This window comes from Myotis daubentonii, chromosome 3 (genome assembly GCF_963259705.1).
Source record: "Myotis daubentonii chromosome 3, mMyoDau2.1, whole genome shotgun sequence".
In the NCBI taxonomy this organism is placed as follows: domain Eukaryota; kingdom Metazoa; phylum Chordata; class Mammalia; order Chiroptera; family Vespertilionidae; genus Myotis; species Myotis daubentonii.
Genome location: NC_081842.1, coordinates 204050242 through 204065279, shown reverse-complemented (window position 1 = coordinate 204065279; position 15038 = coordinate 204050242). Strand labels below are relative to the sequence as shown.

The 15038-nt window shown below is 51.8% G+C and overlaps 1 protein-coding gene across 4 annotated transcripts; it reads right to left on the bottom strand.

Annotated features, from left to right (window-relative positions):
* Positions 1 to 1836: 1836 nt before the first annotated feature.
* Positions 1837 to 13315, bottom strand: PAQR7 (progestin and adipoQ receptor family member 7). Of its 4 annotated transcripts, none has more exons than XM_059690748.1 (3): positions 13145 to 13314; positions 8472 to 8572; positions 1837 to 3840 (listed from the first exon to the last, which is right to left on the bottom strand). In XM_059690748.1, exon 3 carries the CDS (start codon positions 3817 to 3819, stop codon positions 2773 to 2775), a length of 1047 nt encoding a protein of 348 aa, XP_059546731.1. In that variant the 5' UTR covers positions 3820 to 3840; positions 8472 to 8572; positions 13145 to 13314; the 3' UTR covers positions 1837 to 2772. The 4 variants fall into 4 exon arrangements, with proteins under 4 accessions (XP_059546731.1, XP_059546732.1, XP_059546733.1 ...); XM_059690749.1 differs by lacking the exon at positions 13145 to 13314 and adding an exon at positions 10274 to 12398; XM_059690750.1 differs by lacking the exon at positions 13145 to 13314 and adding an exon at positions 9495 to 9798.
* Between the last annotated feature and the right edge of the window lie 1723 nt (positions 13316 to 15038).

Sequence of the window (15038 nt, the reverse complement as noted above, 5' to 3'; positions counted from 1 at the left end):
CGTCGCCGTCCTGACGCAGGCACCGCCCCCAGCGTGTGCGCCGGCCGGCCCAGGCTCCGCCCCCTTCTAAGCCCCGCCCCACGCCGAAACGACCACCGCCCATCTTCTCGTGTACGCGGAGCCCTTTTCTCTTTGTGAAGGACTTCGCGTTCTTCTCTCTTCATTCAAGGGCTGTATTCCAGGAAATAGGCTGTGTGGACGCGTTTGCGACTCTGCACAAGAAACGTGCATTTTCTTCTTGCTGAGTTAGTTGTACTTCCTTATTGCAAATACTAGAGGCCTGATGTACGAAAATTTGTGCAAGAGTAGGCCTTCCTTCCCCGGCTGCCAACACCGGCTTCCCTCTGGCACCCGAGACCAGGCTTCCCTCCGGCCACTGGCAGGCACCCAGGACCCGGGCTGGCTTCCCTAGGGCTGCTCACAGGCACCCGGGACCTGGGCCTCCCTCCTCCGGCCGCTGGCAGGCACGGGGGACCTGGGTGGCTTTGCTCCAGCCCTGGCTTCATCAGATGTCCGGAAGCCCGGTCTAATTAGCATGTTACCCTTTTATTATCTATATATATACAAAAGCCTAAGCGACTGTTATAACAGGTTGACCGGTTGCTATGATGCGCACTGACCACCAGGGGGCAGACACTCAACACAGGAGCTGCCCCCTGGTGGTCAGTGTGCTCCCATAGCCAACCTCCCGCAGTCCTTCCCCCCAACCGGCCAGCCCCTGAACAGGACTGGGAGAGATGGCCCCTATCAGCCCCATCACTGGCCAGGCCAAGGGGCCCCACCTGCGCACAAATTTGTGCACGGGGCCTCTAGTTATAGATAATAACTACTCCAGCGTTCAGGGTTTTCTTTGTCTCAAAAAGGAAGAGTGGAGTCGAGGCTCAGATCCACAGGCTCCAAATCTGGGGTCCACCACCCTACCCTTAAATGGTTAACATGCCCTGGGGTTTATGAGTTACTGTTGTAATTCACAGAAAGGAAATCAAAACTTGACTGTGAAGCCACATAGGAGAGGATTTAGAAAATGTTAAAATGAAAACTAAAAATTTGGAGCCAAGAACTAGCTTTCAGTTCTGCCTTCTGTGGCTTACTGTGGATTTTAGAGAAGATCAAGTGAAGTAACGTTTGTGAAAGCCTTAGACATGCAAAAATGATGGCATCCCATCCTGTCCTTCCATTCCTAACCACCATCTTCATAGATGCTACATATTTCTTAGGCATTTGGGGAGTTTGCTTACCTGTAACTTTCTAATTTTCCTTCACTGTACATATATTGCTTGTGTACTCTGAAGAAAGCATTATTATAAAAGTTAACCCATAGCCATACCATGAAAAATTGACATAAAATCCTCCTTGACTGAAGCCAAAAAATGAAATCTTTGACAAATTATAAAATGGGATGATGTGTTTTTTTTATGTATTTTTATTGATTTCAGGAAGGGAGGGAGAGGGAGAGAAACATCAATGATGAGAGAGAATCATCGATCGGCTGCCTCCTGCACGTCCCCTACTGGGGATCGGGCCTGCAACCTGGGCATGTGCCCTTGATGAGAATCGAACCCGGGACTCTTCAGTCCATAGGCAGACGCTCTATCCACTGAGCCAAACCAGCTAAGGCAGGATGATGTATATTTTTAAAACATTCTTTTAACTTCTAAATTTTACTTAATAAAACTGCCCCCCCACTGCCCTTCCAAAAAAATTAAAAAGTTCATACATATAGTACACAAGGCCCCAATGTCACCTCAGGCAAAGACAAAACAAACAAAACAAAACCACACCATGAGCAGGCCCATGGGTCTCCCTGGAACAGGAGACAAAAAACAAAGAGGCAGCTGTTATCACAGTAACTTTATTGCATCCAGGACATACCAAAGTCCAGACCGCCCCTAGCTCCAGCCCCACTGAACTCCTTCTGTACCCCTTGGTCCTTGTACAGGTTTTCCCCTCTGCCCGGAATACCTTTCCTCTTCTCTGTCTGCAAACTCCTATTCACCCTTCTCAACCCAAAACCCTGAGGGCCCCAGGCCATACTGATTATTCCCTCCTCAGTGCTTCCCCTGACAGTCCATCCCAATATTAAAGTCTTTGATCCAGAGGGCCCAGTGGAATGGCTAGGAACAGGACATTTGGAACATGGAGGCCAAAGCTAGGAGGGTGAGCTGCAGGGGACAGTGACTGAGGGATAGGGGCACTGGATGGGATCCACCTGCACCTAGCACAGTCTTTACCTTTGGGGACTCTGAAGTTCCAAAACTCCAGGCTGGGATTCAAACAATGGTAAGGTCCTGCACACACTTTGGTCCTGCCCCTTCCCCACCCACCAATGAAATCTGGTACATGGGCGTTGCTGAGACCTCCTCTGTCTCTCAGCTCAAATCTAACTCTAGCCTAAATTCCACCTTCACCCCCTCTAGATAATCTGGAAGCCCCAAACCAGAGTCCTGGCCCCAGCTGACTCCCCTTCCCCCTCCCCATCCTCACCTGTAGTGAGAGGCAATGTGGGGAGGCAAACCAGGGTAGCCACATCTTTATCTCTTTCCCGCTCCCAAGTCAGGGAGTTAGGGCAGGCCCAGGAGTGGACCCCAGAACTCCAGGCCAACCCCTAAACCCAAGGACTAGCCAATGCCAGCCTAGGTAGCCGAGGCGTGCGCACAGAGACACCGCATTGCAGACACAAACAACTTTACCAGGCCTTGTTCCTATATGGAGCCAAGCCCGGACCCCTGGGCTCCCACTCTACCTCCCTCCCTACCAGCTGCCAACCTCCCTTCACTGGGTCTTCTGATCGAGTTTGCGCCGTACCAGCTGGCTCAGAAGGAATGCGGTGAGGACACTGCTGCCCACGGTGAGCAGGAAGAGGCCGGAGAAGTTGTGGGGCCAGCGGGTATGCAGTGGCTCATAGATGGGCCGCCGGGCCTCATAATCCAGCGCCACAGCCTCTAGCTGAGCCAGAGTGCAGAACACCAAGAAGACGTGGAAGAGCTGGTGGCCCTGCCCAAAGAGGTGGCAGCTGCCAGGAAACCAGCGCTCAGGCATGAGGGCCGAGAAGAAAGCAGCAGCCAACAGGAAGAAGACGACCTGGCACTTGTGGTAGAGAAGGGCAAGGTCATCGGTGGCAGGGTTGGGGGACACCAGGATGCGGTGCGCCACCGGGCTGATGTCCAGCGCGTAAGCCAGCGCTGAGGGCACTTCCTGGCACGTGCGGCCCAGCAGGCCGGGCTTCTGGATGTACTTGTTGTAGCACGAGCCAGTGCAAGAAAGCCAGGCGAGAAAGGCGGCCGTGGGCAGGAAAATGGTCTGCACCTGGGCGTGCCAGGCAGGCTCAATGGCATAGTAGAAGTGTGCCAGGGCGCTGCCAAATTGGTACACAGCCACACCCACGTAGTCCAGAAAGAAGAAGCTGTAATGCCAGAACTCGGACTTGGCCTGCAGGAGGTGAGCCAAGGCACTGAGGAAGAGGTAGGTGAAGGAGGCGAGGACAATGATGAAGAGGGGCAGTGCGTGGGGGTCTCCCCAGAAGTCCACGGTCCCCACAAAAATGGCCAGCCGCAGCAGCAGCACCAGGGCTGCCAGCAGGTGGGTCCAGACGTTCACCGCCTCGTTGTGCTGCTGGAACAGCGTGCGGAAGTAGAAGCGCCAGGTCTGATGCAGTGGCCGGTAACCCACATAGATGTACGGCTTCCAGTAGAGGGGTGGCACCTTGGCTCGGTCTACCGTGAAGACAGGCTCTGGCTGCACAGATGGCTGAGGCTCCTGGTAGGCCTGCCGAAAACTGGGCAGAAGGTGGATAAGCTTCTGGGCCACCAAGGTGGCCATGGCTGTGGACTGGGAAGGGAGCTGGGAGAGGGACCAGAGCAAAGTCAGGGGCTGGTGTCTTCACCCCCATGCCCAGTTCTCACTCCCTCCTGCCCGCCCCTTATCCTACGCTGAGTTTCAGAAGAAAGGAGTCATCCGAAGGGAGAGCTCAGCTCTGATTCATGACTGTCCTGCTCCCTGATGTGTTCCAAATGCCTAGAACAGTGCCTGGCACTAAATAGGTGCTCAATAATGTTTGAGGAATGCGTTCACTAATAAGGTTCACTACTTCAGCCACTTCCTTTGAGTCCAAGCTCCACACAAGCGCCCGTTGTTTTCTCCTGTGCTTAGGCTGCCATCAGCGTTCACCTGGTGGTGACAATGACCTTGCTAACGGACCAGCCGCCTCTGTTTTTAGCCCCTTTAGTCTCCCACTGACCCTCCATTACCCTACATGATCTAGTCCCTGCTGTCATTTCCAGCCTAGTATTGCTCAACCACAATGTATTCAAATCCAGCCACAGCCTCACCAACCTCCTGGGCCTGTCTCACATATGTATAAGTTTGCATAAGCTGTTCCCTCACCTGAGATATTTGCCTCCTCTTGCTTATCTGGCAAACTCATATGCATCCCTCAAAACCCATTTCATCTGTGATACTTTCCCTGGCCCCCTGAACCTCAGATGATGACCTCTCCACTTGAGTTCCTACCATCAGGTATGTATCCTTTGACCATATAACACTTCTCATGGGCATTAAACTTGTTAATGGGAGCTCATCGAGGCTGGGCAGTTTGTCTCATTATTTTGTGAACCCCTGGTGCTTAGCAGGTAGCTGACACTCATGGTTGTTGAGTCAAAGAACAACTAACTGCATTCTGATAATACTTCATAGCCTTTGAGACCCAACAAGCCACTTTTTTGCTGAAAGTTCCAGGAACTTATAAAAACAGCCCTTTCCCTCAGCCACACCCCCACACAAGAGTTCCCTCCTCCAGCCCTTCCATCCCATCCATGGTTGCCAATTCCAAAAAAAAAATCAAATCTAACCCCTCACCCTAGCCTTCAAGACTTTATGACCTGCTCCCACCCTCAATTCCCATCTAACCCAAATGTCACACCAACTTCCTTTCCCTCCACAAGCTGCCACCGCCCCCTGCCCACTTACTGCCCCCTGCCCACTTTCTCCTGTGGGAAACTTATAATGGGTTATACAATTTAGCATTTAAAACTCATTCATGCCAAAACCGGTTTGGCTCAGTGGATAGAGCGTCGGCCTGCGGACTGAAAGGTCCCAGGTTCGATTCCGGTCAAGGGCATGTACCTGGGTTGCGGGCATATCCCCAGTGGGAGATGTGCAGGAGGCAGCTGATCGATGTTTCTCTCTCATCGATGTTTCTAACTGTCTATCTCTCTCCCTTCCTCTCTGTAAAAAATCAATAAAATATATTTTTTTAAAAAGCCGAAACCGGTTTGGCTCAGTGGATGGAGCGTCGGCCTGCGGACTGAAAGGTCCCGGGTTTGATTCCGGTCAAGGGCATGTACCTGGGTTGCGGGCACATCCCCGGTGGAGGATGTGCAGGAGGCGGCTGGTCGATGTTTCTCTCTCATCGATGTTTCTGACTATCTCTCTCCCTTCCTCTCTGTAAAAAATCAATAAAATATATTTAAAAAAACAAAAAAACAATGTTTAAAAAAATAAAACTCATTCATTCATTCATTCATTCAGCAAGCACTGAGCTCTTCTGCCTCAGGTTCTGTGCTGGATCCAGGGGAGGGCAAAGTGAAAAAGGATTTGAGCCCTGCCCTCAAGAACTTCATGATATGGTAGAGATTATAGAAAGGAAAACAAATCATAGCAAAGGCTTACACTATACTTGCAATGTGCCAGACACTGTTTTAAGCATTTTAATGGACTCATTTACACTTCATAATACCCTGTGAAGTTGATACTATGCCACTTTTCAGATAAGGAAACTGAGGCACAGAGAAGTTAAGTACCCTATTATCCACCTAGCTAGGAAGAGCAGAGGTACAATCTAAATCCTGTTTCCAATCTTTTATTTTAATATATTTTTATTGATTTCAGAGAAGAAGGGAGAGGGAGAGAAAGAAACATCAATGATGAGAGAGAATCATTGATCGGCTGCCTCCAGCATGCCTCACACTGGGGAATCAAGCTCAAAACCTAGGCTTATGCCCTGACCAGGAATCAAACTGTGACCTCCTGGTTCATCGGTTGACGCTCAACCACTGAGCCACGCCAGCCAGGCCTGTTTCCAATCGTAACCATTACCCTAAACTGCTCTTTGCAAGATAAGGTGGCAAGTGCCATTAATCATTTCATAATTATATGCTATAGTTTTTTAATAGCATTTGCCGGTACCAGTTACTTTATTCAGGCTATCATTATTCAGCATGTCATTCATTAAATCAAATATCTATGGAAAAACTGGCACCTGCCAGACAACTCCCCTCCATCAAGTAAGTTCCCTCCAACAAGCTTACTGAACTCAGCATCCAGGTTTTCTGTCCATCATTCATCAGATTTATTACAACTACTCTTTGCATCAGATTTCATGACAACTACTCCTGTTCTGCAAGAGGTAAGGAGACCTGGGCAGGAAGGGCATTCATATTCTCTACCACCAGCAAATGGTCCAGGCAGCCCACATGCCTCCTCGCTCCCCGCCCCCCCCCCTGCTTCCCAGCCTAATTTGCATCTTTAAGCTCCTCCCACATGACACTCCCGGAGTCGCTCTGGTCTGTAGCCTTTCCTAGCCCAGTGGGGAGACAGGTGTGAAAGAAGTCATTACTCTACCGCATGAGAGATGCTACAACAGGGGAGTCCAGGACCCTTCCACTTCCTGTTCCCCCGCATGAGAGATGCTACAACAGGGGAGTCCAGGACCCTTCCACTTCCTGTTCCCCGGACAGAGCAGGCTTAGGAAGCAGACCTTGCGGATGGACTAATGAATGGGACCACTGCCGTCCCAACCATGAAAACCCTGTCCTGTCTTGCTGGCCGGGGAACCAATATTGGATCTTCTCCTCCTCAAGACAGTGGGCTTCCGCCTCAACCAGCTGGCCTCCATCCTTGTCTACAGCTTCCTCTTCCCAACTCAGAACCTCAGGGAGCCAAAAGCCCTCTGAAAGCATCTCATGCCGCTCCTTTGTGAGGAAACAAGAGCCCAGAGGCAGAGAGGCCTTTCCCAGAGTTGCCCAATCCAGCAAGGGTTCCGTCCCACCACAAGGGCAAAGACCAGGGAAGGCTGACGTGCTACGGTGGCCTCGTTCCTGGGTCTCTGTGATCCATTATGTCAGTCAACTGCTCCCTACCCCGCTCTTAGAACTTCCCCAGGCATCACAGGATATTAAAGGCTCTCAGACGTGCCCTGACTGGTTTGGCTCGGTGGATAGAGCGTTGGCCTGCAGACCAAAGGGTCGCAGGTTTGATTCCAGTCAGGGGCATGTACCTTGGTTGTGGGCACATCTCCAGTAGGGGGATGTGTAGGAGGCAGCTGAATTGATGTTTCTAACTCTCTATCCCTCTCCCTTCTTTTCTGTAAAAAATAAATAAAATATATATATATTTTAAAAAGGCTCTGAGAAGTCCTGCAGTAAAGAAGCCTGCTTCATTTTGTTATTGAACCTACATTTGCCGAGCTTATGTGACCGAGAATTCCTTTCTCAGTAATAATTATAAAGCTAGCTGAAATGTAATGTGTTTATGCTGACTCTTTACAACCTTGTTGCAATTAATTCTCATAACTAGCCTGTGAGGTAAATATTATTATGCCATTTTGTTCCGGATAGTGAAATTCAGAGGTTAGCTTCTTACCTGAGGTGACACAGAGACACAGAGAGAGAGGTGGAGCCTGGATTGGACCCCGCTCTCTGACTGCAGAGCACAGACTCTTAGCCGCTCTGCTGCTGCTCCGCCTCCTGTCACACCTACCTGCATCCCACAGAACTACTCTGGAAAATACTGGTCTAAAGCAGGCAACCAAGTCCTTTTCAGTAAATTATTCTCTTAGGCTTCTAGCAACTGACTCACATCCAGGGACCTGTCTCCCCCAGTTAGCAGCTACCCACTGGCTCTGCACCAGTGAAACCCTGGCTCACAGCTACCTTCTCATTCACAGCCTTCCCCCTCCCCCAGGCACAGTGGGCCCTAAATACAGAACCCAGAGGCCACGCACTGAGATGGCAGAGGTCCCGCTGCCCTACTTCCTTTAGACCTCAGCCAGAGGATGAGGGTGGGTACACCCTCAGGGCAATCTCTGAGGAGTGCCCACTAGGCTGCCAGGACCCACCTATTCCAGGCCCTCTTGCACTGCTTACCTAGGGGTTTCTCTAGAGCCTGGGGTTGATGACTTCTGTGGGACTAGGCAAATTCACCAGATGCCAAGCACTGGGTGGCACTTCCACAGGTCAGGGTCACTAGGGGCGGGGTTTCAAGGGACTGGAGGTGTCTTGTGTGATGTCACCAGAGGGTGGGGCTAAAAACAACCTCCACTTCTCTCCCCTCCCCCCTCCCCACTCCCACATTGGTCAAATCCAGGCTAAACTCGGCCCTCCTAGATGGACCTAAGCTACAGAAGGAAACTCGCCATTAACCTCTGCATGAAACATCCGGGGAAACCAAAAGCTGGCTGAAAAGCTGTGACTTACCCAAGACCACACAGCAAGGCAGGCAAAGTTGGGCTGAGACCAGGTGTCCAGGGCCTGGTTGATGGATATCAGGCAAACTTGATTGGCTCTTGTCCCTTATCCTAGATAATAAAAAGCTAATATGCAAATCGACCGAAAGGCAGAACAACCAGTAGCTATGACACACACTGACCACCAGGGGGCAGACGCTCAACGCAGGAGCTTCCCCCTGGTGGTCAGTGCACTCCCACAGCGGGGAGCACTGCTCCGCCAGAAGTCGGGCTCACGGCTGGTGAGCACAGCGACAGTGGTGGGAGCCTCTCCCGCCTCTGTGGCAGCGCTAAAGATGTCTGACTGCTGTGGGCCTAAACTGTCAGTCGGACATCCCCTGAAGGCTCCCAGACTGCGAGAGGGTGCAGGCCAAGCTGAGGGGCCCCCTTCCCCCACCCCCGCCTCCGAGTGCACGAATTTCAAGCACCGGGCCTCTAATTCAGAATAAAAGGTATCGGGAATAAAAAGCAGATGCTATAAAGGCTCATGAGTGAACTTCAGATTCAGACAAACCAAGTTTGACTCCTGATTCCACAACATAGTAACCGTGTGACCCAAGACAAGTGATTCACCTTCTCTGATCCTTAGCGCCCTCATGGCAATTATAATATCTACCTTATAGGCTGCTGGAAAAATTAAATTTATTAGAACAAAGTTTTAGCACATTTTAGGAACTCAATAAATGACTGCTATTGTTATTCATTATTAATAGTATTAATTAATTATTATTAATAGCAGTTGCAAGCTCTGTCTTTCCCTCTCTCTTCCACTCTCTCTAAAAATCAATGGAAAAATATCCTCAGTGAAGACTGATAAAACAAAAAACTCAGTCCCCTTTTAGCTCTCAATCGCTGGTTCCACTGGATTTGGGGCCTTTAGAAAGTTAACTGTGTCTCTTTAAATATTTACCTTTCTCTGAGGGTACATTTAGAGACAGGGAAATTTGCCTGGAGTTTGAATTTTGGCTAGAGTTTGGACTTCTGGGACACTGACCTTATTAAATAAATTGTTCTCAGCAAAGACCATTCGGAGTAACCCCTCCGGATTCACAGAGGCCTGAAGACTTATATGTGGCCCACAGGCCCAAGAGGGGTGGCTGGGAAGTGCAACCCCAGGGAAGGGCTGCAGCCCCACAGCCCCGGCAGCCCCATCCCTGAACAAGTAGGAGAGAGAATCAAGGAGAGAAACCGTGCTAGCAGGTAATCCAAAAGGCATGTGGCCTGGCCGGGCATGTCTTGCAAGTTTGGGAGGCTTTCAGGTTGGCAGAGCCTCAGAACTGAAATCCCAGGGCCCTAGTGGAGTTCTTATCAGTCTGAGCAGCTCCTCCCGCCTCTCCCCTCCCACCTCCCCAGCCCTCCCAATTCCCATTCCCCTTTTCCTAAACTGAAGGTCAATCTCCTCGCCTCGCTCCTCAGCCAAGGCTTGCTACCCTCTGTTCCTCGGGGTCCTCCACCAGATACGCCATCAAAGATTCCCTTAAGGCCTCTGGGGACAAAAAGAGGACCAGGTTGTGAGAGGGGTAGTAAGTGGGCGTTGGAGGGGGAGAGCGCCAGGCTATACCCATCCCACAGGTTTTACTCAGTGCCTGCTATACGCCAGGCACAAGGACCACCACCAGGGCTGGAGCGTATGGTGAATGAAGCAGACAGCAGCCTGCCTGACAAACCCAACAGACCAAATGCCCAAGGGCCTAGGAAAATCTAGCCCAGACAGAAGCCACCCGGGCGGTGCCTGAGAGAACTCTGCCCCAAGGGAGGGTGTCCACCACTCACCTGAGCAGACTAGTTCAAAAGAAGCCAGGCCCCCACTTTCGTGTGAAAACTGGGTCTCAAGACTGGAACTTAGCAGCTGTGTGACTTGCCTCTCTGAGCCTGCTTTCCTCATTGATAATCAGAGACTAACAATTAACCACCTCAAGGGCTCTTGCAAAAGCAAAAGAGCGAAATAGACACGGATGCTGGGTGTTGGCTCTGGCACAGCCTGGGCGCCGCTGTTTTTGTTGGGTTCTACTCCTGGCCCGACCACTCGATCCCTGTGTGACCTTGGACAAGTCCATTCCCCTCTTGGCTCTTTTTCTCCAAATGTCAAGGAGAGTGACTTCACCGGTAACTTCAAAGGGCCCTTCAGTCCCTGAGACATACCAACAGTTGTTTTAGGCCTACTGTGTGCCAGGCCGGGAGCTTTCACATGAACAAAGCAGTTAAAATACCACCCTCATCGAATAACAGCCCAGCTAATTAACAGTTCAGGGCAACACCTAAGGATATTAATTTCTTGACCTTTTGGAGTTGAAGAGCCTACCTAAAAATCGCCTATTCATAAATATTATTTGGTTATAATTCCACTTCTTCTTTTGCCTCCTGGTATGCAAAATGCAGTTGGCCCTTGAACAACAAGGGTTGGCACTGTGCAGGTTCATTTATACAAGGGCTTTTTCAATAAATAAGTACAGTACATACATGTATTTTCCTTATAATTTCCTTAATAACATTTTTGTTCCTCTAGCTTGTTATTATGAGAATACAGTATATAATACATATAACATAAAAAACACGTGCTAATCAACTGTTTATGTTATTGGTAAAGCTTCCAGTCAACAGTAGGCTATTAGTAAATTTTGGGGGAAATCAAAAGTTTATAAGCAGCCATAACCGGTTTGGCTCAGTGGATAGAGCATCGGCCTGCAGACTGAAGGGTCCCAGGTTCGATTCCGGTAAAGGGCATGTACCTTGGTTGCGGGCACATCCCCAGTCGGGGGCGTGCAGGAGGCAGCTGATCAATGTTTCTCTCTCATCGATGTTTCTGACTATCTCTCTCCCTACCTCTCTGTAAAAAAATCAATAAAATGTATTAAAATTTTTTTTAAAAAGTTTATAAGCAGATTTTTGACAGGGGGTGGGCAATCCCCCAATCACCTCCTTGTTCAAGGTTCAAAGGTATTGTTGCCTTTCTAGGCTCTGATTGTTCAGCACACTCCCTTAAAGACAACCTTAACTTGCCATGGAAAGCAAAGTTTAATCTCATTAAGGACAAATAACAGTAAGGCCAGACCTGAGTTCACACTGGGGTTGTCAGAGGCGAACCCTCTTGAGCAGCGGTTCTCAACCTGTGGGTCGCGACCCCTTTGGCGGTCGAACGACCCTTTCACAGGGGTCGCCTAAGACCATCCTGCATATCAGATATTTACATGACGATTCATCACAGTAACAACATTACAGTTATGAAGTAGCAATGAAAATTTTATGGTTGGGTCACAACATGAGGAACTGTATTTAAAGGGCCAGAAGGTTGAGAACCACTGCTTGCGGGACACTGACAAGGATGACATGGTATGACACAGCCTGAAATGTTAACACGGTTAGGCACTAGGATTAATAATTTACAGTCGCTCGCTGTTTACAAAGAACTTTAATAATTTACAGTCACTTGCTGTTTACAACCCTTTCAACCTGCATCTAAGCAGGTGTCACAGCTCGGGGTTGGCAGAGCACAGCCCGGCCACCCAACTGGAAGCCCAGCTCTCCTGCCCTTCATCCGCTGCGGCCAACTCCCAGGCAGCCAGTGGGTGGCCACAGATTATACAAGCCAAGTTTTCATCCCTGGCTGGCAGCGACTGGGTCACCTCCCTGCATGCAAACCAGTTCCCCAACTCAGCCCAATGCAGTTAAAGAAAATATCTCCCAAAATCGAACAGAAACCATTTTTGTTTTGGTGGGTTTTTTTTGTAACTGCACTTGGGGCCTCCATTTGTGCTGAACAATGTAGTCAGAATGAAAGAAATAACTTCAAGGAATTCTCCTGGAGCTCAGACTCATAAATGCTCTGGGCACAGGGAAGAGCCTGGAGGAGGAACGCAGACCCAGAGAGGGTGGGTACGGCGGCCACAGTCACTCCGCGCAGGAAGGAGACAGACACAGCGCGAGCTCCAGCACCGACCAGCCAGCAGCCCCTGCGCAGGGGACGGGGCTGGGGAGGGGCGGTCTCGCACCGAAGGCCCAGAGGTGGCCCACGCCCCGCGGCACCCTCTCAGAGCGCGTGCTGGGCACCCCCCCAGGTGCCGCCAGGCTCGGGAACCCATCAAACTCAAACTCCCCAGCCTTGGCCTGACCTGGCCGCCATCCGGCCAGGCCTGCAGGGGTCGTCGCAGGGAAACTTCTGGGTCCTCAAAGCCTCTAGGCTAGAGGCGAACGCTGTGGGTGGTGAGGCCCCATCTTCCCCTCCCGCACTGGGTGCGGGAACCCCCTCGCTCTCCTGACCGCAAGGGAGGCTTCCCCACCGCAAGGGGCTCAGGCTCCGAGGCAGCAGGAGCCCCTCTGCGCCCCAGGCGAGAGCCCCGCACATGACCCAGCCCCAGCGACTCGCACCCCTTCCTGCCCCGTCTCCCTAGATCCCTAATCGGTGGGAGCAGCAGCCCTTCCTCCCGCCCCCGCCCCCTGGTCCCCGAGATGCTCCCCTCCCCCGGCAGGATCGCCGCTCCAGCGGGTTTCCCGGGGCGTCCCGAGGAGCCCGGCTCCCGCAGCGCGGTCCTGCCTCCCCCCCCCTCCCCTGTGACCCTCCCGCACCCGCGCCTCAAACTCCGGTCCTGGGCTGCCCGCCGCGCCCCGCGCCCCGCCCGCTCCTCCCACGCCCCCCGAGCCGGGTACCTGCGCGGGCGGAGCGGAGCGGGGAGGCGGCCGGGCGCGTCCGGGCCGCGAGCGCGCAGATAAAGGGGCGGCCCCACCCCGCGCCGGAGGAGGGCCCGGCGGCGGCCGGGAGCGAGCGGGGCAGCGCGGGGACTCGGCGGGCGGAGGCCGGGCCTGGGCGACTGCCAGCTGCCCCCGCCCCGCCCGCCCCGCCCCCGGCGTCCACGAGCTGCAGGCGGCGGCGGGCAGGGTCACCCGCACCCACGATGGAGCCAGAGTTCCTGCGGTCCCTGTGCAGATGGGGAAACGGAGGCCCGAGTCCCAGGGCTCAGCGCGGCGGCCCCGCGGAGGCTGCAGTCGAGCGGCTCCCACCGCCCCCGGCCTTGAACCACCAGCCGGAGTCCGGGCCTGTTGGCTTGGTCCGGAGGGAGCCAGCTGCAGCAGGAGCCGGACCGGTTCCCAGATGGAGCCCTCGGCAGCCCACACTCCCCACCCTCCTTAAACGACTTCTGCTTGAGCTGGTCTGGCCTTCCCCATCCTCATCTGTGCCTGGTGGGCTGCACCCCACTCCTGCCTTATTCAAGTGCCCCCCTAAAGCCCTGTCCTTGGGCAGCGTCTCCAGTCTGCCCGACCCCAGCGACTTCGTTGGAGCTGTATTAAAACAGCCACAAAATACTCCCTAGTGTAAGTGTACCTCTCCCAGGAGTGGGAGCACCTAAAGGGCGAGGGATCCCTACACATAGTAGGCCCTCAGGAAATGTCTCATTAACTGGCAGGCATTGAGCCGTCCTCAGGTGTGCAAAGACTCGGACCAGGCAGAGTGGGGAGACACCCCACCCCACCTTGGAAGCACACAGCCTGAAGGATCCAAGTCCTTGCCCTACCCCTAACTCGCCAGTGACCTTGGGCAAGTCTCCTTGTTCTCTCTGGGTCTCAGTTTTATTTCCTGTAAAATGGAGATAATACTGCCCTGGCCGGGTGGCTCAGTTGGTTCCAGCGCCCTCCCTACGAGGAAAGGCTGCGGGTTCCATTCACAGTCCGGGCACATACCCGGGCTGCAGGTTCCTTCCCTGGTTAGAGTGCATACGGAAGGCAGTCAATCAGTATTTCTCTCTCTCTCTCTCTCTCTCTCTCTCTCCTTTCCTCTCTCTCTCTGATAATCAATTTTAAAAAACACATATGTACCTTGGTTGCGCTTCTCCCTACCAGTTGCAGCAGGAGCGGGACCGGTTCCCAGCTCAAACCCGGACCCTTGAGTCCAAAGGCCACCGCTCTATCCACTGAGCCAACCGGTCAGGGCTATTTAACCCTCTTAACAACCCAGTCAGGTTGGTATTATCTCCAGTGTTTTTAATCCTCCGTGAGGATATGTTTATTTTTTTGAATTGATTTTCAGAGAGAGAGAGAGAGAGAGAGAGAGAGAAATATTGATTGGCCGCCTTCCGTATGCACCCTAACCAGGGAAGGAACCTGCAGCCCAGGTATGTGCCCGGACTGTGAATGGAACCCGCAGCAGAAGTCGTTTAAGGAGGGTGGGAAGTGTGGGCTACCGAGAGCTCTAGCTGGGAACCGGTCCCGCAGCTGGAGGAATGTATATTTACTATAATAAAATTGATATAATTATAGTATGATAGGATGAAACAGGTCTCTACTTCAACAGGTTTAGACAAACCCATGGAAATTTGTTAAATCTCCATTACGGAGATAGGAAAAGTGTCATAGAAAAATCTAATTATTTAGAAAAGGTAGAGTATAGAAAATGAAAACAAGTAAGGACATTATGAAGAGTGTATGCTCTAAGATGGAATATATTCTATCACAGTGAATAAAAATTTAAAACTTGGAAGGTTACTTGGATTCAGCTTCCATTTTTGGAATACCTGCTTTGTACTGGGCTTAATTTTATATTTTTAAA